The 24,231-nt window shown below is 40.8% G+C and overlaps 1 protein-coding gene across 4 annotated transcripts in view; it reads left to right on the forward strand.

The window, feature by feature from the left end:
* ITSN1 (intersectin 1) overlaps positions 1-19,846 on the forward strand; it is a 137,321-nt gene extending 117,475 nt beyond the window's left edge. For 3 of the 4 annotated variants that reach the window (XM_062598647.1, XM_062598658.1, XM_062598668.1), the window contains 11 exons: positions 6,725-6,846; positions 7,769-7,875; positions 9,235-9,418; positions 9,849-9,947; positions 10,800-10,967; positions 12,669-12,881; positions 13,395-13,516; positions 15,852-15,934; positions 16,035-16,118; positions 16,518-16,691; positions 17,567-19,846. In XM_062598647.1, the coding sequence (XP_062454631.1) occupies positions 6,725-6,846; positions 7,769-7,875; positions 9,235-9,418; positions 9,849-9,947; positions 10,800-10,967; positions 12,669-12,881; positions 13,395-13,516; positions 15,852-15,934; positions 16,035-16,118; positions 16,518-16,691; positions 17,567-17,715 (1,505 nt within the window). In that variant the 3' untranslated portion in view covers positions 17,716-19,846. Of the gene's footprint in view, positions 1-6,724; positions 6,847-7,768; positions 7,876-9,234; positions 9,419-9,848; positions 9,948-10,799; positions 10,968-12,668; positions 12,882-13,394; positions 13,517-15,851; positions 15,935-16,034; positions 16,119-16,517; positions 16,692-17,566 lie in introns of those variants that run through there. The other variant, XM_062598678.1, reaches the window with a different exon arrangement.
* Positions 19,847-24,231: the final 4,385 nt, after the last annotated feature.

Consider the following 24,231-nt stretch of genomic DNA (forward strand, 5'->3'; position numbering starts at 1 on the left):
GGCAATAACTTGGGAATAATAATAACTTGGATATAGGGAATTCAGATGCTACTTTTTCTTTTTTCTTTTTTGCATTACTTTAAATGAGAAGAAAAATAAAACTATTATAATATCTGCAGGCTACATGTTTTCTAACATGCTTCTTACAAATGTGGAGAATGTTGTCTCATAAAAGATTTTCAAAGTCACAGTGCCCTAAAAGTTCCTGGGGTCAGTTTACCATTGAACTGAAAGACCAGTCTGAAGTTATCCTTCTGTAGACACACACACTGGTATATGCTTTGCCAAGAGCTCTCATACAGAAGAGTATTGTGCGTTACTCAGCACAGCAGCAGCTTTATAAATCAGTCTATTGTTGAGAACAGTTGACTCACAAAAAATGCAAAACACATTTAAAATGTCCTGGATAAAGGTATTCAAACCATTGCAGTTTATCTTGAAATACATTGTTGAAGTACCTATAATGCTTGTTTACTTCAATATCGAAGTTCTCAAATGTACTGCATAAATGATCAGCATAGTAATGTTTAATGTGCCTCATAACAGTTACTTGCCTTGAGTAGCATGTAAGAACAAAATATTGCACATATTCATTGTTACCTGTGGGGATTTCTTTTGTATATGAGAAAAGGAATATGAAAGCAATTCTTTAATAAAGAAAATAGATTATTTCCATCAAAAAGAATAGTTTGTCAGGGTAGTATCTCAATCCAGTTTTGACTTCCTCTTCTCCTTACTGGTTCACCTGAAAAGTTTTTAACCTCCAAAGCCACATAGTCCCATCCCAAAGCCACACATCTTTACTGCAGCAATCAAATGTATTAAAAACAAAACAAAACAAAAGAAACTCTTGTCTCCTGTGATGGAAATGCACCCGCACTCTTATTTCTTGGGTGCCTGGATTTGTGGCTGCAAAGCCAAAAGGCACTAATCAGACTGAAAGAAGAGTTACGTAAACACAGATAAGAAACCTCTTGGCTGATTTTTAATTTTATTTATATTTTAAGTCAGCATTTAGAAAAGAGAGCAATCTCACTGCTGCCCGATCAGTTGAGTGCATTCTTTATATTAATCCTGATTTGCTAAGTATCTTTTGCCTTTGGACCAGGAGATCAAGAAAAGGAGCTGTCACTTGAGGGATATAGAGGAGACTGGATTTAGAGACCACTGTAAGTGGTGGTGGGTTTTTTTCTTCACAATCTTTTTTCTATTTATCTTAAGAAGAATTTCCTCTTTATTCAGCTGCTGAGGAAGAATTTCTACCCATGTGCTTTCAGGGGGGTTGTTAATACTTTAAATCTGTCAGAGAAAACTCTGAATCTAAGATGTTTTCAAAAATGATCAGAAATGGTTTGTTTAATATTCTGAATCCATTTTACTTAATAGTTTCAACTCTTTGGTGGTTCAGTGGTATCTCCTTCATTCCCCCTGAGTTCAGCTCATTTTTAAGCAGTCTATTGCCATAACCTTACTGTAAGGCAACAAAGTAACTGCATGTTTTGGTTTTGATCTGTTTTTTTAAAGCAGTCTGGTTTAATTTACCAGGATTCTTATTTCTAACTATTTAACTTCTTGATAAATAGCTCTGTATATAGAGTTCTATAACTATAATATGTTATTATTTTAAGTTTTTTAGACAACCTCAGTAAGTCCAGGAACAACGTATCTCGAATGGTATCTAATCAGTGTGAAGTAAGTTGAATTACCCTATTACAAGCTAAGTGTATTTACACAGACAACTGGATAACAAGCTGCTACTCAACTAAAAAGAGAAGCTAAGATGATCTTTTGATTCTAAAACCTGAAAGAATGGTTTCAGAAGGTTGTCTTGGATGCAGTTAGATATGCAGATTTTTTTCATGAAGACTTTATTCCCTGGATATAGATTTTTATGGGCTTTTCTACCTGTCCTTTGATAGCTTGCAAAGGAAATATTTTACTCTGAATAAGGATTTATTTTGTTGTTCACATGAGTAGAAATTGTGAGTTCCCTTAACTGCCTGGCTTGACCTGGTAGTGTTAACAACATATGTAAGCGTAATTTTGATATAGGCAACAAATTTCTCCAGTGAAAATAAGTTTCATAACTGATTGTTGCCTCCCCTCATCTTAATTTGGAAACTTCTTAAAAGACAAACAAAACTCTGTTGTCCTGTAATGCTTCTCTTCAGCACAAAAATTTGGATCGTGAAGTCTTGTAGAGCCTGAAACTAACTCCAATCAAACCTGTAACTCTTCTTCTGAAATTTTTATTAACCCTATGGAGCAACACAGAAGTAGAAGTCATATTTTAGAAAAGGTTTAATCTTGTGGAATTATTTAGATTAACTATTTCATGGAAAAGCTAGTTGTTTGGTTGTTGACATGTCAAGAAGTTTGTGTTGCGCAGCTGTTCTACAGCAAGTGAATGTCGCTTTGAGGAGGCGTAGGATTCCCGTTAGCCTCATTGTGCCGCTTGATCACAGGGTTTGGCTCTGTTTTCTAGCCTAAAATTTCCCATTTCTTTCTTCTCATCCTTCCTACCTTTTTGCCTTCTGCCCCCTGGGCAATAGCTGTACCTGGCAGCAAGAAGGAAGCTCTAGGCTTGTATTTTGTTCCCTTTCTGACTTCTGTGTTAGCCTGTCGAAGTACCAGTTTGTCCCCACAGAGTACTGAACCGATGCTGCTGGTCCAGCTCATGCCCACCAGGATAGAGCCGTGGCCTCGTGCCAGCACTGACAGCAACTAGTCTGACCCTGGCTCAAACCGGTGTCGCAGACAAAGGTTGTCTGTGCCCTGGCCTAGTTGGCTGAAACCTAATTCACATTTATCTCTGCCACGTGTAGTTTCCTGTGCTGAGCTTTTTCATACGTTGGAGTAATTTTGGATCCAGATGAGTGGTTTCAATCGATCTGGATTGATTCCTTCACCTTAAACTCTTTTCTAGGGGAAGACTTGAAGCCAGGAAAGACAGTGGCTAGAGGTCTGGCTAAGGAAGTGAAAAATCAGTAAAATTTTTCTTGTTAAATGGTTTGAACTTTTAGAATAAGAGTTGCCACATTTCTGACTCCATGGGAAGTACCTATACAACATCTTTATTTTTTCTGAAGACAACGCAAGGTTAGGTTGTGCATTTGGTTCAGCTTGGATCTGTGGCTGATGCTTTGACCGATCTGTTACTACTATACGGCGCTCAAAGGTTCAAGATAAGTCCTGGGCCGTAACTCGAGTGAAATTTAAAGTTTCCTGATGTGCTATAAAACAATCCAGGAATCTGTAAACTCTGCTAATTTACATTTTTAGATGCATCCCTGCCCTCACACGTATGATTTTATTCTTGTCCTAGTAGATTCTGAAAAGGGAGTGCTAGACATGTTCGGTTTATTTCTAAAAGGATTTAGTTGGTTTCCTTCTCTACCACCTCGCCTCTCCTCTTCCTCTTCTTCCCTTGTTATAATACTAAAACATATTGTTTCAGGGTAGGTAAAAGTATTTACCTAAAGCACTGCAGAAAGATTTTGCTATTGCAAAATGAAGATGATGGTAATGTATCACAAGTGTATATTGTTGAATACTGCGAGGCTAGTCTTTGACACTTAGGTGTGTTCTAGGATAAAAAGAAAAAGAAAAAAAGGAAAAAGAAAACTGCTAAAAACGATCCTAGATCTGTTGTTTGGCTCGTCTGGATTGGCAGGGGTCTGATAAGAGCTGATTGATGTGACAGGGAGGAGATGTGTTGCTAGTGACTTGCTTTGGCAAAACAAAGTAACATGTAATATTTTGCAAGTGGGGCTTCCCAGACTTGTTCCTAGATCCTACTTCCCTCCTTTCCAGAACAAAAAATTGTGAGCAACTATAGAGGGAGTGCTGTATTCTACTGATAATGGGCATACTGGTCCAGTTAAGATATTCTAAATAGGCTGAAATTGTTGAAAATAGGTGTGAAATGGGATTTGGCATCACAGAAGCTAGAGATGGAAAGATCAGTTTGATCACTAGAGTACAAGTTGTCCTCAGCGAAGGCTTGAAATAGGCTTCCAGCAGTGGATGTATCCCACAGGATGTTTTCTGGAAATTGATAGTTGTGTCTGAAGTTAGCTGATAAGCCAAGAAGGAGGAGCCTGGTGAGACGCTGTAATTATTCTGAGCGGAGGGACACGGTTGTCAGGCCAGGAGGGCTATTTTCCCTGCTTCGTGATTCGGGGGAAACCTGTGAAATACTTCTGTACTGCTTCTGGTTACCTGTAACGGAACCGCTTCTTGTCTGCTGCAACGTTGCCGTTGCAGCCTGGGCCAGTGTGAAGTTTGCTGTGAAATCTGGCTGTCGGGGTGTTTAGAATGGAGTGTTCTCAGCACCCCGACGGCGATGTTCAGGAACAGCCTCCGCGGAGGAGAAGGCGTTAAAAGTGGTGCCCACATACTGAACCACTGGGTCCCATGGCAGAGCTCCTTCCATCGAAGCAGAACCACTTGCCTATTGCTTTCAAGCTTACTGATTCGTTTAGAATGACCCATGTACCCATGTTTTCAGGGTCCTGAAGGAAAAGGAACAAGACATTAATTTTTTAGTTTTTTTGTTTGTTTGTTTGTTTTACATTTCTCCAGTTTGGTCCAAACAGATTGGCACAGATTTCTAGTTACAGTGTTTGTAAGGTGGCTCTGTAGGTGCCGAGAGAGTAAATGCCCAGTCTGGTGAGCGTATGTGAGCACCTCTGCTTGGATTCATACATGCAGTCAGAGGACAGAAATTTGAATATTCACTGCACTGTGAATACATTGGATTGGCTATTGTGATTTCCCCATTCTATTCTGAATTTACTCGCTATTTTGTAGTTAAGGGCTCAAATTCAGCTTCTCCAACCTTTCAGATAGAATCCAACACCGTCCTTTTCAGAGTAGGAGAGAAAATATGAAAGCAAATGGGGCACTCTATCAACTAAAAAGACAAAATCCAGTGCCTAATTTTATGTACCTGAATAGCTGTATACGTGAGGGACTGTGTGCTTTAAATTAGGAATGTTTGCAATTGAGGTCCTGAAGTGAGGTCCTCTACTTTATCTATAACAGAACTTTTCATTTGTCAGTGCAAACGTCTGATATCAAGGGCGTTTTATACTCCCTTCTAGGAGTCTCTTATAGCTAAGTTGAATTCGTCAATGATATTATTACAGCTGTGAGTGGAATTTAGACATTTATAAAAGTACTTTACACAGTACTTTGGCTTCCCTGAAAAAATAGTTAGAGCCCTTTGGCCTCACAGTTCGACTTGAAGAAGAATGCAGGATTTTTTTGTTTGTTTGTTTCTTATATAAAAAGGGGAAAAATCTTGCTACTTCTTCACCTAGTGGAAAAAAAAATCCAGTATTAGAAAAGTCTCTGCTACATATTCTGCTCTGGTAGGTTATTTTATCAAATATTTAGTGTGAGAAGACATAATTTATTAAAATTCAGAGTAGCTCATTTAAATCCCAATTGACTTTTTGTCAAAGTAGCCAGTAAAATATTATAATTGAAAATGTTAAATGCTTCCTCTAAAATGTCGGTGGTTGGAAATAAGACTTCAAACCAAGATCATCAGCATCTTTGAAGAGTAAACTTCCCCAGGCTCTAGAGAAAAAATAGTTAAGCACTTTGTTCATTTTTAATGAAGTTGACAGTGCACAGAGAAAGCCAAGTCTGGTTTAGACTTGATTTACTTTATGTGATAACTAAGAAAAGGCTTTGAAAGTGCTCATTTATTAAGCAGAATTGAAGGTTTTGGAAGGTGCGCAACTTTTTGATTATTTTGGCGTTAAATAGGGGTCATTTTAGTTGATAATTCTCAGACTCTACCTTTTTATTTCAAAAAAAAAAAAAAGTGTAGAGTGCCTCTTTGAAAGAACTGCAATATATAGGACCTCAAAGGAGCATCCCAGTGTGCTTAGACTTCTGATCTGTTTTGTTTTCAGCTTTTTAAGTACAGTGGAAGCTATCGTGACTGTCTAGGCATATCTCTCTCTCTCTCTCTCTCTCTCTCTTTTTTTTTTTTTCCTCCCTTCCTTTCCCCCAAATTACCATTACTTTTTCTGGAGCACAGATTAGTCGAAGCAGGGCATCCCAAAGCATGTTCATGAACGACTCAGCACTGATACATGCAGACCTCGCTAGTGGCACAGTGAAGAATCACCTCCTGAATTGCATTCAGGAAGGGGAAAAATAGAGGAAGTATTTTCAAACTATTACCTTCGTATGCAAAGAACTGGACCAGGTTGCCCAGAGAGGTTGTGGAGTCTCCTTCTCTGGAGATCTTCAAGGCCTGTCTGGATGCAACCCTGTCCAACATGCTGTAGGTGACCCTGCTGAGCAGGGAGGTTGGACTAGATGATCTCCAGAGCTCCCTTCCAACCTTACTGATTCTATCATTCTGTGAAAGGAGACTTTTAAGCTTTGCCACCAAAGAAAACACTCTTTTAGCAGTCCTGCCAGTGTCACAGAGAAGTCTAACATAGTCGCTTCCAGACCACACGCTTTCATTAAAATGAGATCCTCATTCACTTGCTTTAATAATAAATCATCATTTAGAAAGGCCTTGTTCTTTTTTTTTTTTTTTTTTTTTTTTTAATAGCTTTGTGCTATTACATGTGAATTATTAGTTAAATGAAGAGGCAGTAGTTACTGTTCAGTAAACATTATTTGAACTACGGCAGATCTGTATGGATTTGCAAATGGCTATAAGTAAAATCTACAATCCTTTTGTGTTTTCCAGGGTGTGCAGACTTGCATCTTCTGGATATGCTGACACCTACCGAAAGAAAAAGGCAGGGATACATCCATGAACTCATCGTCACGGAAGAGAACTACGTAAATGATCTGCAGCTGGTGACGGAGGTAAGCACGCACAGCAGCTTTAGGGTCAGGTTTTATTCACTCATCTTCTAAAAGTAAATTAGAGCAATAACTTCACTGTGCGAAGGGATTCTTTCTTTGGTATCACTGCCATGTTTGACTGCCTAGGAAGGATCTGCATTCAGTTGATATATATATATATATATATTTTTATGTGTGTGTGTGTATGTGTCTGGGTGTGGGTGTAACTAATAAGCCCATATGTTACTGAAACACCAATGTTTAAATTATCCTGGCAAACTTTCCGCTCCTGAATTTGAATGTTTATTTCTCACGTGTAACTTCTTAAAACTTAAAGCACATTTTGTGCCAGTTTCACAGTGACACCCAGTTATTCATTTTTTCTTCTTATTATTATTTTTTTAATGTTATAAAGTGCATCTCTTAAGTGGAAAAAAAAAGGAATGCATACAGGCAACTGAATGGATAATCCCTTCAACAGCGGGCAAGGCGCTTTTCTTTCTCTCTCTTTTTTTTTTTTTTTTGGGGGGGGGGCAAAACAGTCAAATGAGACACTAACAGATAAATTAGAACTACCATAAAGGAGTCCAAACTAAAATGTACTTTCAGTTGTATTATCAGAGTAGACCTGGGATATTTTGCAGGAGACCTCTGAATAAAATACCCATGGTTAAAACAGATTATCCCTGCCATAAGTGGCACTACGAACACAAATTTAGATCCTGCTCTTTTAAAGCAATATCCTGCTCACAAATGCATTATTAGGAAATGCTATGGATCTCTAGGGTGCAGTGCATGTTTAAAGTCTGTTCCAGTGAGTATCTGGTACTACTTTGTTGTAAAATTTCCACACCTTCAGGCTAAGAAAGTGAGCATCAATCTTAGTCACTTTGAATATACTTAACATATACTTTCTAAATTGCTTAATTTTCTGAATCTGTAGATCTTCCAGAAACCACTAATGGAATCTGAGCTGCTAACAGAAAAAGAAGTTGCTATGATTTTTGTTAATTGGAAGGAGCTGATTATGTGCAATATTAAACTACTGAAGTAAGTTTCCCCCCCCTACTTAGCAATAACAAAATCATGGGTCTCTCCCTTCACTTCTCCTTTTAGCTGCATGAGAATATTTGCCACCTATGAAAATAGTAGCTGAAAACACCATGCATTTTTCCTTGTTGGAAAAAGCAAAATATTAACGATCTTTACTAGGAATTATTTGTTGTCGAGAAAAATCCAGTAGTTGTTTGTGAGTCAGTATTTGCACTTTCTTTGCTCTTGGTGTACTTGTGCTCCTGAAAGTAAGATCAGCCTCTCCTGAAGAGCGGTGCCCGTCAAGGCTACCTACAGCCTTTCATATTCTTTTACTTGCTCTGTCTCTGCCACAGCCCATACCCAGTTCCAGTTATCTGTGAATGCAAAACAAAGCATAGTAATCTCTGTCTCACTTGTTCCGAGTTAGCTGATGTATTCCTTTAGTTATTGTAGGCTTATCGCGTCTGAATGAGCTGTTTTGTGAGAAGTGGCACCGACAAAGCCTGGTTTCCTATGGATTTGTGTCCGGTGTACCCCGCACCACAATCTCCAACTGTCCCCAACTCTCTACTATGAAACTCCACACAGTGCAAGTACCCTTATTTCTCCCTCCATCCTCTGTGGCTTCTGATGGATCCTCTCCTCCCGCTTACACCTTTCTCGCTCATTCCTGCTGCTTCAGCAAGAAACAGTAAATGCTGGGGCTGGTCTGGAGGTACATGCACACAGATTGCTCATCTGGCGACTGCCCAGACGAAATGAATAAGAATCGAGTAAAACTTGCATGTTCATAAGCAACAGGATTAATAAAGTTCCTATTCCCCCTCCCCTGCATTAAATGGTGAAAAGCTGCTAATTTTCACAGAACTTTTAAAGATTTTATAGCTTTGAAATATCTCTTCTTTTATAAAATGTGCTTGAAAATGACCCACGAGTTCAGAAGTTATAACAGAGACAAGGCAATCATAGCCAGCTCAATGACAATAAATCCCCTTTCCTTAGGAAACCAGGCTGAAAACTTAGAAGAACTTTGGACATGAAATAGAAGTAAGGTTTCCATCCCTGATTCAAGAGCATACCTGTATTCTCTTTCTAAATGAATGAACAAGGATCTGACATTTTAATCTGGCTTTGCATCAAGTTAATTTCAAAAAATACTTTGAGCACAAGAGGGAAAAATGAGGTTGGCTGAGAGGGCAGTCCTGATTATTATGTTGGTACAATACGGAGTTAATCTTGTGGCTGATCTTCTATTATTCAGGGCTCTCTTTGTTTCAGTAACAAATAAGAATCAAATAATTTATTTTGTAAATCGGGAATCATTCATAAGTGGTCTAGTTACTCGTGAAACACACATGACCTTTTCTTGTTTAGGGCATTGCGTGTGCGTAAGAAGATGTCTGGAGAAAAGATGCCAGTGAAAATGATTGGTGACATCCTGACGGCTCAGCTGCCCCACATGCAGCCTTACATTCGGTTCTGTAGCTGCCAGCTCAATGGGGCAGCCCTCATCCAGCAGAAGACAGATGAAGTCCCGGAGTTCAAGGAGTTTGTTAAAGTAAGAGAAGGAACAATCACCATGAATTTTATACACAGTACATTTAGATCATCATTTTGTTGATTTCCAAAGCACGGTCTTAGAATAGTGCTGGATGTTGGGCTAGAATGAAGAACTTTTGAACTTAAGCACTTATTGAAGGACTACATTTTTTCAAGGTACAATAGTGCCATAAAATATTTCATTTGCAGTAACATGCTGGTACCCATACTAATAAATAATAAGAAGAGGCCTTTATGCTGTACTGGCAAGACAGGAGAAGAATACGTGTGAAAAATGCAAGAAATTCTACTACTCTGACGTTGTTTGTGATCTAAGAATAAGTTTAGCTGAAGCATTTGTTGTCTTACCTTTTCCCTTCTTAGAGGAGCTTATTTTGCAGTGTTTTAAACAAACTAACTAACACCATTTTACCTCTCTAATGTTTCAGAGGTTAGCAATGGATCCTCGCTGTAAAGGAATGCCACTATCAAGTTTTCTACTAAAGCCTATGCAACGGGTAACAAGATACCCACTAATAATTAAAAATGTACGTTCTTTTGCAAAGATGCTGGTTTTGATGCTGCTTTGCTTGTAGCTTAATTAGAGTAGTTTCCTATCTGTGTCAAGCTTTGCCAGTGTCAGGTTTCTGATGCGGGAATGGGGGCTGTCCTTTTATCTCGATCATGTTGGAGCAAATCAGCAGTAACTCATCAGGCTTCAACAAAATGACTCCGGATTTCTGTTACAAACGGAAGTGAGACTTGCACAGAAAGAACCAGCAGGTAGTCAAAGCCCGATGGAAAGTTCAGAATTGAGAAAACAGGAGTAACGGGTTAATCTTGCACTCGTCTGTCTTTGCCTTTTTCCCCAGTGCCAATCCTTCCCCTAGTCTTGTAAATGACATTCAGCGTGCAACCCTGAATGCCAAATTGTTGCAAGTTATGTTACTACGCAACTTACATTACTGGATAACTTACAGCCCTTTGCTAACTTTCATTTGCTGTCTAACGCGTACTGAATAATGTTAGTGAACTTGGCCCAACTGGAGAGCATCCAATTATAAATTGGATGTTGGCGTGCAGAGGTTCCTTTATCAGTCGTGGATGTATTTCTGTGTATGACCAGAATTTGCATGCTTATGTCAGAAGAGTGAGCTCTGTCCTGAGGTAAAGGCTCTGCGGACAGGCATTCTTTTCAGCTGTTCACAGCCAAGCCGTGAGTTTGTCTCCTATTTTTCATGTATTTCAAGGCGGGGGGGGGGGGGGGGGGGGAAGGGGAGAGGGGAAATTTGGAACATATTGGCCATCTCTGATAAAGAAATAAAGTACAGGGCTGAAAAGATGAATATGTTTTTAACTACAGCTAACAGAAGAGGCTAATGTATTTTATTTATCTGCAGATAATAGAAAACACTCCTGAAAACCACCCTGACCACAGTCATTTGAAGCATGCTCTCGAGAAAGCAGAAGAATTATGTTCTCAAGTAAATGAAGGAGTGCGGGAAAAGGAAAATTCAGATAGGCTGGAGTGGATCCAGGCTCATGTTCAATGTGAAGGCCTGTCTGAGGTAAACAGTGTACTGTCTAGAGAAATGCAAAATGTGGGTGTGCTTCTCCACCAGTCAGGAAGAAACCATGACTCACATGCAGCATTGCATCAAGGGACAAACAGTGTAATCAAATAATGTAATCTTTAATCATTAATGTTTTAATCTTCAATGTTTCCATCTTTCTTTGGCTATCTTTCATTCATGCATGTTATCCTTTTTGCGGCTCATGTTACTGCTTTCTATTTGATAAACACTGCTTTTGTTTCCTGCCGTTGGACAAATGCCAGATTAAATGCTGCAATTTTTAAATGCAACTTTCCAGCTTCGTAGCTCTGTACAATACAGTGTTTGTTGTACTGCTGTTACCTCATCCTGAAGCTATACCTGACCATCCTGGGATGCTTTAAAGCTCATCACAGAAAATATTTTTTTGTGATAAGACTTTGCATTGAAAGCTCAAAAATGCTGACCAAGTGTATCTTTAGACTTTACTGTTAGACTTTAGAAGTCATTTTGTCTACCACTGCATATTATTTTGAAAGGTACCATGGCAAGCTTCTCTAGTGAGAATGCAAAAGAATTATCATGTTGGTATGTCCTACAAGAGGACAGAGGACTTTTTGATGGCCTCCCTATTATTGGTGATGCTAATAGAAGCAGACAGAACATAACTTGATTTTAAATTGTTTTTGGTTCTAGAAGTTAAAAAAAAAAAAGCATTGGTTGCTTTATACTGGAAAAACTGGGAAAAATGCTTTTTTTATCTTATGGAGTCTAAACATTTCAAGGAAAAAAAACATGTATGACAATTTCAGAAGAGTGAAAGTCACTGGGAGCTATCTTTTAAGCATAACTACTATCCAAAGTGAGAGAGATTCAGGTTCATTTGTCTTCTGTACATGATATCTGACCCTGGAACACCAAAAATATTGTTTGAACCAGCTGCTTTCATGATAATGTCAGTAACAGCCTTGCATCTGTGGCATGGAGTGGTTAAGCCTTACACCAGTCTTCTGGCTTAGATGTTTCTAATCTGTAAAAGGAACCACTCCAGATCTACCTGCTCAGCCAGCTAGGATGGCAAGAACCATGCAACCCTGACCAGTGGAAAAAAGCCTAAAAATTAAACCTATCGAAGGGTAAGCCTGCTACTTATCTGATAACAACCTCTAGATGAGTCATAAATTCTTCCCACCCCAGCCACTGATTGGCAGCTGTCCTCTAAACCCAGGTATTGGAGCACACAAAGACAGGTTATCTGGGAGTCCTGTAGTATGTTTTCATGGGTTAAATTCGGATACTGGGAGCAAAAGCACTTGCTAATTCATGTAGTCCATGTTGAGAAAGCTTGAGTATTTGGAGAAGCCATTTGCATAACTACTGCTAATCTAGGACAAGTCATCGGCACCTCATTTCTCACTCAGGGGAATGCCTGTTTGTGGCAGAGAAATTCAAAAGGAGGCACAGATGCTTTTGGCTTCTCTTTGATTGTCCAGGACTTGCCCAGTGCAACTGATGGGCTGCCTTACAGTTAATTTTGTATAGCTTTCCTATGACTTGCACTGCTTATCATATGCAAGAGAGACATATTGCTCATCATCCCTGTGACACAAATTAAAGCCAATGTTAGGACTCAAAACTATATTTGATCTCTTTCAGGGGAACCTCGATTGTTTTACTTTATACAGTGCGTTGTTGTTCTTCTTCTACTTTTCGCAGCAACTCGTATTTAATTCTGTTACAAACTGCTTGGGACCGCGCAAGTTTCTGCACAGTGGGAAACTCTATAAAGCCAAGAGTAACAAGGAACTGTATGGCTTTCTGTTCAACGATTTCCTCCTTCTGACTCAGATCATTAAACCTCTTGGCTCTTCTGGCACAGACAAGGTCTTCAGCCCCAAATCTAATCTTCAGTATAAAATGTACAAAACTGTAAGTATCACCCTTACATGGTGACCTGTATTCTAACCTTGGTACAGGAGGCAGCAGCTCCCGCACTGGTGCTGTGGTCAATAGCCTTCATATAAAAAGAAGTAGGAAAGGTTTGGTATATGCTTGAGATTCCGGGGACTGATAGTGAACAAACTAGTTGTTAGCTTTAGCTAGATAAGAAAACATTCTTTTGAAGCTCTTCCAAAACAACCTCTTCAATCCGGGAGTGATGCAGGGAGTAGTGTTTGCTGCCCCCTGCAGGAAAGGGGAGATTGGGATGCGCCGTAAAGCTGCCCTCTTACTTCCGAAAATGTGTTCCCAGGCTCTGGAGACACCTGTGTCTTTGGTAATAAACAAGTTCAAAAAATGACAGATCTGAAGAAAGATGGGAAGCAGGAAGAATAGAGAAAAGATACAGTAGGCACAAAGGAAAACTGTTGTATTTACTCTGTGTTGAATGTAACTGTTCAGATTTTGTGCTATAGAACTGTGGTTTTGCCTAATGTTTTACAGCCCATTTTTCTAAATGAGGTACTAGTAAAATTACCCACAGACCCCTCTGGAGATGAGCCCATCTTCCATATCTCCCACATTGACAGAGTCTATACACTTCGGGCTGAAAGCATTAATGAGAGGTAAGTACCTGCACAGGCCATGTTAGTACTGAATTGAGAAGTCTGATGCAAATGTATGTGATACACAGATGCATAGTGATCTCCATGGAAACCTTTACAAAGCAGTTCGTCACAAGACTATCTGGAGAATCCCCTGTGCCTGAGAATACTGTGATATTTGTTGTATGAAAAGGAGGGAGAAATAATGATGTTTCCCAGATTCTAGTAAGAGCAATAGTGAAATAGTTAAGAGGGCTGATGTTTATGGAACATTTTATACTGTCATAAGGAAGCCAAAAGATGCAATCCTATCTTCCCCTGTTAACAGCCATCTGTTTTTGTGCCAGTGCAAGCATTTGTGTGGCAATATGTTGAATGAGATTCGGGAACAGGTCAAATTTAAAACTTGAAGCAAAAACCTAGCAGAGAAAACCTGGTTAAACAGAGAAAACAAGGTTAAAACTAACCTTGGTCAGTTTAGACTGAAACAGTCAAAAGAGTGACAAGCCTGAAACTTCACCTTGTGATTTTTGTCTCTGGCAAGCTTAGAAAGACAGGATTACACTGACTTATGTTGAAAAGATTTCTCTGCACAAATAAAAATCTTGAAAGATAACTTGTTAAAAAATGAAAACTCCAAGTCCAGCAAAAGCTAATGAAACCATTAGAGAAGTGCCCATATATAACATAGTTATATATGGATATAGGTATATATAACATAGTTTAGGTATAATATTTTGCTGGCTTGTAAATGTGTTACACCTATCGATTCTAATGCATAAAAAAAGTATAAGACATCCTTGCTCCCTGCCTGCCTGGCAGGATGTGGAATTTTACTTCATTATTTTTTATGTACATGTAACTTCTCTTGCAAAAGATCGTACTTTAGTGGATACCACTCATCCTTTGGGGTGCTCTTTCCACCTCTGTGCCGCAGAATGAACAAGCATAGTGCTTAGACCCTTGGTGATGAACATCGGCATAGCTCTATTGCCTTTTAAACTTCGGATCTGTTGCACAGATCATACTATTGCAATAATCAGATGTTCTGTGTCAGGCCATCCACTGCAGTAATCAGAAACGTCTGAACTCAGCACCACATTCCTCCCAGCTACCTTGAGGCTGTTCAGTGAGGTGCCTGCAGTGGGAGCTTTGGCAGGCTGCACTATATACCATCAGTGGAAGAGGCAGCTAGATCTTCACGTCCTGAACGCCCTCTGGAGGTGCCTGCCTCTCTCTCCATTCACCACAGAGAGGAGGCCAGGACGGCTCTCCTAATTTACGCACTTCAGTCAAACGACTTTACAACCATTGATTTTGATTTGTAACAGAACTGCTTGCTAAATAAGTGCAGAATTTCAGGTGAGAGATACCTCTAGGCTTTTGTCATTTACTTGCTTTTAATTAACGACATCAGAAACAAAAAATTAGCATCAATGAATGATTAATTTGCCCATTTAATCATAGGCTAAATTTGGTCCTTAATACACTTCCAAAGCTGCCATTTACTTAACTTTAGGGTTGGCCTGGAAGACAGAATTGCCCCTGAGTGTTTTGTTTTCTCAAAAAGCTGTCTGTGCAGATGAGTGTTTAAATGCCAGTCTAGGCCAGTGCAAAGAGCTGCAGCTCACTGTGCAACAGCAGCTCTCTCACTGGGATGTTAAAATGCATTCACGACTTCTAGCTGCTTTCGTTTTACCCTGACCCATGCCTCAGGCTCTCCTGCGTGTTGCAGCCGCTCTTCTAAATGCTTGAGGCCCGGTAGGACCCAGCAGGCCAGGAGTGGCTGCTGAAGCCAGGATCTGGGTATGTGACAGTCTGATCCCATCCTGTAAGGGAGCTGAGGGATCAGTAGGGAAACCGCTCATCACTTGTAAACTCCACCCTGAGTTATGCTTAATGTGTCTTGAGGCTCAGAAGGGCACTGGTATGAAACCTCTAGGTTCAAGAAAACCAGCCACCGCTGCAATGAAGATGCTCTGGCTTTTTTCTACTAGTTACAATAAATTAGCTTATTGTAGTAAAGCAAAAGACTTGGCAAGAACAAGCCTGTTATCTCCACCATTTGATTTCTCCCCAAGTCCTTACCTGTTTGTGGTTCTCTTGAGCTTTCTTGATGTGATGAGATCTGTTAGCTTGGGATGTTTAAATCTCTGCAGGTACCAAGAATTTCAGTAAGATCTCTTCTAAGCAGGGAGCTTGAGCAAAGCAGATCCTGGGATGGGGTCAGAGCTTTAGACTGCAAGTGTTGTGGAAAGAAGGCTGGTTTTGTTTTTTCTGCTATACTCTAATGAGGAAAAATGGGATCATAATGGAAATGGTATTTTGCAACATTTTTTTTCTTTTCCTTCTGAAGGACTGCCTGGGTTCAGAAAATTAAAGCTGCTTCAGAACTTTACATAGAGACCGAAAAGAAGAAGAGGGAAAAGGCCTACTTAGGTACAGCGTGGGATGCAGGGATTCTCCTCTTTTGTGAGAATGCCCCTGGGCAGGAATATATGATAGTGACTTTTGTCTCTCTTCTTCTGTTTAACCACAGTTCGCTCACAAAGAGCAACAGGCATTGGGAGATTGATGGTGAATGTTGTTGAAGGCATTGAACTAAAACCTTGCAGATCCCATGGTAAGAGCCTTGGGTTTTTCGTAATATGCACTATAAAGAAGACATTCACGTTTGTTAAACTAATTTTAAGGGAAACTCTGTCCAAAACATGGATTTTGCTTAATGAAGCAGTTTTAATGACCTTAAAATATATAGAGGTGATTTTGTGCAGTTCAGCAGCAGTCATACAGTTGTCGTGCACTTGTTTCAAGCAAGCTTAGTTTCCACCATGGAGAAAGCCACAAAGTCCTAAAATCATGGTAGTGGAAGGTGCTCTGCACCTTGCAGAGTTGTGTCCCTGTTTATTAAAATGGCAAAGAGGCCACAACCTTTCCTTCGTTAGCTGACAATAGGAGCCAAGAGGGTATTCACACACCTAAAAGCATGGTTACTCTCTTTTATTTGCTTCCTTCTTCCCAGGAAAGAGTAACCCGTACTGTGAGGTGACCATGGGCTCTCAGTGCCACATTACCAAGACAATACAGGACACCCTCAATCCGAAGTGGAACTCCAACTGCCAATTCTTTATCAAAGACCTCGAGCAGGACGTACTCTGCATTACAGTGTTCGAAAGGGACCAGTTCTCCCCAGATGGTAAGTAGGAGACTGCTACGCTTCCAAAGCTGTTCTCGGATCTCCCTTCTATGATGCACATGCCTGCTGGGGTAGTGAACACCTTTGCGTAGCCAGGGTCTGACTCATCCTTCCTCCCCAGTGCAGTCATGCCTGTATCAGGACGAGGAGAATCAAGCTCCCTTTGGGTTTTGGAGGGTTTTTTTGCGTGCAACTTCATGATACTGGAAGCGTGCTTTGCAGTTCTGCTAAGTCTGTAGATTGGACTCAGGATACTGTTTGCAAATGGATAAATTAATGCAGGAGGAAGAGAAATGTCTTCAGGTCCCTGTAGCAGGTGATGACAGTGGCAGGAATGAACTCACAATTCCTGACTTTTTCTGATTTGATAACCTTGGGGAGACATACAGAGCATTAGAGAGTATATACTGGGGACCTAATCTCTTAGGAACTGTTTTCTAAGACTTTCATTCATGTGGCCAGTGCCAATTGTCCCATTGACATACTCACTAGTGTAATACACTTGTTCGCTTTATCATCTCCAGAGGACTTACACCGTTTGAACTGTGGAGCAGCCTTTTGCCTTTTTCCCCACATATCACAAGATAAACAAGCCACTTAAGCAAGGCATCTGTGAAATATGTAGTGGATTATTCTGCTTTGGGGGTCAGTTATTTCTAATGCTGCTGCCACCTAATATGGTCCAGATAAAATCCTCTTCCGTGCAGATAGGCAGCCAGTGGCCTGCTTCAACTGTAAAAATACTGTGGACTGAAGACTTGTTATCTCCTTTTATTGTGTGTAGATGGAAGCTTACTTCCTTCCACAAATTAGCACTTTATTGCAATATAAAACAGTTGTTTCATTTCTAAGCATTCTGTCTTTTTGCATTTCAGACTTTTTGGGCAGAACAGAGATCCGTGTGGCAGACATAAAGAAGGATCAGGGTTCGAAGGGACCAGTTACAAAGTGTCTCCTTCTGCATGAAGTCCCAACAGGAGAGATAGTCGTACGACTGGACCTGCAATTGTTTGATGAGCCTTAGAGGGAAAGGGACCGATGTTTTATTTTAGTCTGAGTTCACTGCAATAGACGTCTGCAGAAGCTGTCGCGAAGTCGTTATTCATTTGGTATGAAACTACTGCTTGCCCTTCACACATAAGAGGGTTATCAAAGCAAACAGGAGCATCTTTGTGCCTTGATAATTCTCGATGGAAAATGAATCCCAATTTTGTGAGGAAACCTCCCTCAGTTTCTATGTGGAACTTACCATTAGTTTCCTGGGTTTGTGAAATAACCTAGTTGTTCGTTGTGCTCCAGGCTGAAAGGCTGATAGACCACATAGGTTGCTGTGCTTGCTCCAGTTACCCTACTCTTTAATTTACATGAAGAGGGCAATGTTGGTATGTTTGGATACTTTCTGCAGATTTTGCCCCATAGGAATTTTGTGCCTATTGCTTGGCAAAGTAGTGTGTAAATGTTATGTGAATTGAATGAGCAGTTATGCGGTAAGAAGATCTTTGACTGACCTTCTGAAGACCTTTATGGCGGTACTGAAAAGACTTAGAAAATAAATAATAATCTATATCTATAAACAGAGAAGATTCTATTAGCATACCACTTCATGACTCACTTTGCCCCTGAAAATAAACTATGTACAGGCCTTCTGCACAGAGATGAATTGCACTCTAGAAGAGTCCCCCCACTTGGTACCTTTGGAAATTTCTATTTTCTATAGGATTGTAAATGTTTGCACAGTAAGTGAAGATGAATATAGAGCCCTGCTGAATGTTGCGCTATACCACTTCAGTACTTCTTTTACTACTGCTGCTTAACTGTGTGAATGCAGATGAATGATCTGTCACCTGCAATGGGGAAGAAAAAAAATCATGGCTCTAGCTCAGGAAGCTAATTTCTACCCCAATGTATCCAGTTTGCAGAGCAATCAGTGGTGGTCAGTTATTAAATTGTACTGTGCCTAAGTGTATTTGACATCATGTTATTGATTTCAGGGCAGTAGCACACTGTAGCTCACAAAGGTGTTTGTTGCAAGCCAGGTTGATCATCGGTTTGGTGCCTATAATATCAGATGTGACCAGAGAGAGAACTGCTGTGATTGTGCAGAGTGGGTAACCCCAAAGTAAAAGCCTTGTCACCTTGGGGAATGCTGGGATTTATGTATGCATTTAACTCTGGGTGTGCGTACACGTGTGCACATATACACGCACACACACAAGCACATATAGGCCCACATCCGGCAAACTTTCCCTGTTTGTAAAGGCACCCAGCTTTGAGTGTGCACTAACGTCTTGGTTTCCCTTAAGCACATGTGCAAGTGCTTTGCTGAGTCTGGACCTAAGAGTAGATCCCTAAGAGTAAAATTCATCTTTGTTCTGCTTGGGTTCATTTTGCTCATTACCTATCATGCATACACTGGTATTTTTGTAATGACTTTCTTTCCAAATGGGAGGTATCAACCTGTTTCATGAGCATGTGAATGTTCTTGTGGAGCCTGTTGTTAGGTTTTGATGTTCCTTGCATGTCCTTTCAGTACTGATTGCCACCTTTCCTGTAGAGGCGGTGTTCTCTAACACTACAAGTCTTATTGATTTCCATTAGGAAATTAGGATATCTTCATAACGGATAGCTAGATACAGTATGGTGATAAGTGTAAACTGTGCTGGGAAGTGTCTGTATCATAATTTCCTACAAGACCACTATAATGTTTCAAGCAATTGGAAAAAAATGTATGTTGGAGGGACAACAAAGTTTACATTTCATACTTTTCAGAATCGCTTTATTATTTATTTATTGAAGATAGTGTAGAATTTTGTATCAGAAATGACAGACATACTTATGTATTTTTTGAACAAAACAGAGATACACACTTTAGTTAGAAACTTTCAACTGACGCATTTTAGAGGGAGTTTAACTTCCAAGGCATGCATTTGTTTACCACTAACTGGCTAAAAACACAATTAAGAGAACTTTAAGTTTCTATTTTTCAATGTTGTTAAGAAAATTGTTTTGATTAAAATATGTAAATAGTACTAAACCCATGCTTTCCTAATTCCATATCCCATAACCCATTTTATTAAATATAATGTATATGAAAATACACATTGTTGTGGTAGGATAAAAAGTGATAAAATCTATTAATGGAGTAACATTAAATGTCATTGTCTAACCTTTTATTGCTGTCGTAATTTTACTCAGTAGCTGTAAACATGGTGACCATTCCTTTCAGTGCTTCAAAAGTAGCATCACTTTTAAGGTACCGTTTCACCAGCATGTTTCTCCCTGTTCGGGGCTCTTAGGGTCTTGCACGCCGTTTTGCATTGACTCCGTGGCTGCCCTGAGGGCAGTCACCTGCTGTCCTGCCCACCAGAGCTGCAGAGATCTCACAGGCATCTGGGACTTTGTGCTCCGAAAGTCCCTTACAGGAGAGAGAGGGGGATTCGTTAGCTGCACTCGTGCTTTGGTGCAGAAAGCAGCGTGCTCCCGTGGGCCCGTTAAAATACGACCCAGTTCTCTTGGGTCTGGGGGAGCGAGAGCCGTTCAGCAGCAAGTGCGTTAGGCAGTTCGGTATCTTTTGGTCAAAGTCAGCTGGCGTTACGAGAACCGGGGGGAGGTCGAGCTGTGCTCTGCCGAGCGTCCTCCTCGGGCTGCCAGGCCAAACCCTGCTGGTCTGTGCTGCTGCTGTCTTAATAGCCGTATTTGGGTAGACCCTGCAGTTCAGACTCTTGGTTACGCGTCTCTGACTGTATCGGTAAAATCACGCTCCTTAGAGCACGACCCCCTTTCCAGCCCCATCCAGATGTGCGTAAACTTTTCCCAAAGCCATAACAAATAGCAGCAGCAGCAAAACTCTAAGCCCAAGGTAATGTTTGACTATATTTTGACTTGAAAGAGCCGTTAGAAATCCATTTGGGTAAGCATCTGCCATTAAAATTGCAGAGGCTTGTAAATGTGCGTGTTGCAGAGCTGGGGGACTGGCTCTCTCGATCTGCCTCCGTTCTCCTGTGGGTAAAATTTGTGCCGGTGCAGAGGGGGAGCACGAGGTCCCTCCACCGAGAGCTCTCGAAGTGAGGCGCTGACGGGGCTGAACGGGCACGTGGGCCGTTGGACGGGCTCTCCGGACAGCGAGCGTCCACCTTTTAGCAGGCTGTGCTTTAGCGGAGAGGAACATTTGCTGAGAAGTTTTTCTTCAGCATCAAACTCCTTGGCTGGTGTTGAAGCCTTTCTAAATATATTTCTGAGACTTTCCTAATGCATTTGCTACCTTCATGGAAACTGTGATCTTGCTTTCGATAAACCAGGAGAAAAAAAGCCCAGGAAAAGAAACGGCAAAATCTGTGGCCATGAGAAAACATGCAATGGAAAAAAAATGCACTGGTAGCTTGCTTTCCAAACTGTGGTTCTGGAAATTTTATTCTCCCACCATATATATTAATTTTAACAAGGAGAATGATGTTTCTGTCTAGCGCTTCCTTGATTCTAAGAAGTCTTGTAGCAGAACCGATTTAGTGGGTCACAAACTGGAAGGGAACAACAACATTTTTAGAAATGATTAGAATGACTGCTGGAAAATGGAGGTAGCTGGGGACAGGCAGAAGGTCAGCACGGTTGTGTTGCAGACAGGATAGGATATCTAAGGAAAGGGAAAGTTTTTTTTTTTTTTTTTTTTTTAAAATTAGTTTAAAATCAGATCCACAGTATCACAGCAGAACTTCAATTTTCCAGGACTGTAAGAACCCATAATAATATTAACAACAACAATAACAGTGATGATTAATAATGAACTATGCGCTTGTTCTTAGCCGGGAAGGCCTTACAGGTAAAGCCAGGCAGGATTTAGCGCAGCTCTGTAGTTATGCAGGAATTTGCATGTACCCCTTTACAGAAGTTGGGCTTTCGGGTGTTTTGAACAGCTCTGCTACTCCCCTTCCCAGCAATTCCCTTCTGAGCTGTAGCTCTGCGGTGCTTGGCTCCGCGGTGTTGCAAGCCTCGGAAAGCCTCGGGCAGGCGCCCGGGCCGGGGTCGCAGCCCTCCGCAGGCGCAGCTAAAAAGCTGGCCGTACCCCCGGCTGCTTTGCCGGCCGGTTGGGGCCGAGTCGGAAAGCTCGGGGGGGGCGCTTCGGTAGTTTGGAGCCAACATCATGATGTTGCTTTGAACTCTTTAAAAGGGTTGGAACATTGAGCCAGATGTAACCAGAGCATCAAACAAATAAACAAATAAAAAGCGAAAGAAAGAAAAAAGCTTAAGATAAAATATCGCAGTAGTTCATTTTCTCTGCAGTTGGATCTGTTTTCCTCCTTGCTTTCCCAAAAGTGACTGGGCGTTGGGTTACAGCCACTGAACTTTCCAGAATTGTGCTTACTGGGCACATAATAATTCATATACTTACGGATTGCAACACCTTGGGAAACACTGTAAAACGTAAACCAGTCTGTTGACCTTGGCCTCAGACCTACCCGGTACCTTGCCAAGCGCAGTGCTGGTGGAGAGCCGGTCTGTAAAGCCCGGGGAGGCTGCGTGCGGTTGGGCACCTCCAAAGCCAGAGCACGTCACTGAGCTGCCGCTAAGCCCAGCGACCGGTAGATTACAGGACGCTTTTCTAGATGCACTTAATTATTATATATATTTTCTCAATATGAGTTTTTGTGAGGGAACTTTTTAAATGTTCATTTTACAATTTTTTTACCCTTAAAAAAAAAAAATCACTTTTTTTTGTTACTTGGGGGGGGGAGACGACATTGTGGATAATGAAGTTTTTATAATATTATTAAGAAGTAAATACATTTTTCAAAACTAAGCTGTCACAAGGCCAAGCTTTTGCTGCAGCAGTGCTGTCTACTTTCATAATGCTCTGGTCGCCACTGCGGACCTTCAGTTAATATAATAATGCAGCGGTCAAAACCCTTGAAACACAGAAAAGCTGGGAACCGGGTTAAATCAGCTTAGCTTCGAGGGCTTTGCTCCATGTGTACATTCCACATATATCCCGGTGGTTTGTTTGCCCAAATGCCCTATGATGGCCTCATGCATATCAATGTATCTATAGGTAAATATAAGCTTATATATAGAGAGAGATATATATGATTATTTGTATATATGTTATAAAAACACCACTGTTGTTGTCAAATACTGAGTAAATCTAACAGAAAGAAAACCTTTATAGGCTCACAATTTTGTTTATTCATTTAAATATTTTAAAATAGGGACCATCCTTGGGAGATTATTTTTCTGTACATATGAGGATATATTTAGGACCTGATTTAAATGTATTAAAAAATTGCAGTAGCGTGATGTTAAAGTAGCCTAGTCGCTTGATGTAGTTGTCAGAGAAGGTCCTGCTGTGACCGTAGGTGAATTCCTTGTTGCTAACCCTGGATGTAGCATTTGATTCCGGGAATCTTAAAAAAAAAAATGTCATGGAGGTAAAGGAAATAATAATTGTTACTTCGGCTGTGACCTTAGAGCAGAAAGCAGCTGTTGAATGTTGCCGCGAGTGCGAACCAAAACCGGGTGATCTGGGTGCGCGCGAGTAGGGGGGAAAGGGGCAGAAGGGCGAGCTTGGCGTCCCGCAGCCCGGCCGGCGCCGGCAGGGCCTTCCCGGCACGCTTGGCCGCGCCGGGTCGCCTCTGCCCCCCGGCGCATCCCCGTGCGAGACCCGGGCTGTGGCGCGAGGCCGTCGGGAGAGCGCCCTGCCCCGGGACCGGCTGCGTTTCGTCGGGGTGGTGGTGATGGTGGAGGGGGCACGCGGTGGTTTCAGCGCCGCCGGTTCGCTGCTGACACTACTGAAAAAAAAGGTATTTAGCGCCTGATAGCCTTCGCAGACTTTATAACGGGAACTTTTTACTTAGCACTGGGAAATCGCTGGGCGGGGAAGGATCGCTGTAGTATTTTTTCAATGTTAATCCTTAGACTTGGGGACTGCTCCCCGATGGTGGTGGTGTTACTCTTTAGTGCACTTTTTGTTGCCAAACAAATGGTTATCAACTAGTTTCCTTTTTTTTTTTTGTCTTAAGAAAGCAAGTATTGTACTGTATGTGGTATTCTTAAGATCCTAAAAATTACGGAGGCATTATAAAATAACTGTTATCTGTTTTTGTCTTAAGATCTGGCCAGACAGAAGAAATATTTTTTAAGCGAATATAAAGTTTACCTGTATTGTTAATTTCAATCATATCCAGCGATTCTACAGTAATACATCTATACTGTGAAGTTTTTTTTTTTTTTTTTTTTTTTTTTTTTTTTTAAAGCATTTGTAATAGGTATTATGGAGAATTATGAATCAGACACCGCTGTTTCTCTTAGGACAATTTCAGTTGTGCTTTGGTTGCTTTGACTGTGTTGTTTCCTCTGCCACGCTTGGTTATGTAATTCTATTTACAGATAACCGTCAAATTGAATGAAAGTCCTTAAAACGTGTCCATCTGCTCAAGGAGTTACGCCCACTTCCCAGACTGCATTCACCAAGGTTGATACTGAAATAAGATTTTATTCTGTGTAATGTTTGACACAGATGAGACTGTAGTTGTGCAAGTGAAATTATGCA

Source organism: Rhea pennata, chromosome 1 (genome assembly GCF_028389875.1).
Source record: "Rhea pennata isolate bPtePen1 chromosome 1, bPtePen1.pri, whole genome shotgun sequence".
NCBI lineage: Eukaryota > Metazoa > Chordata > Aves > Rheiformes > Rheidae > Rhea > Rhea pennata.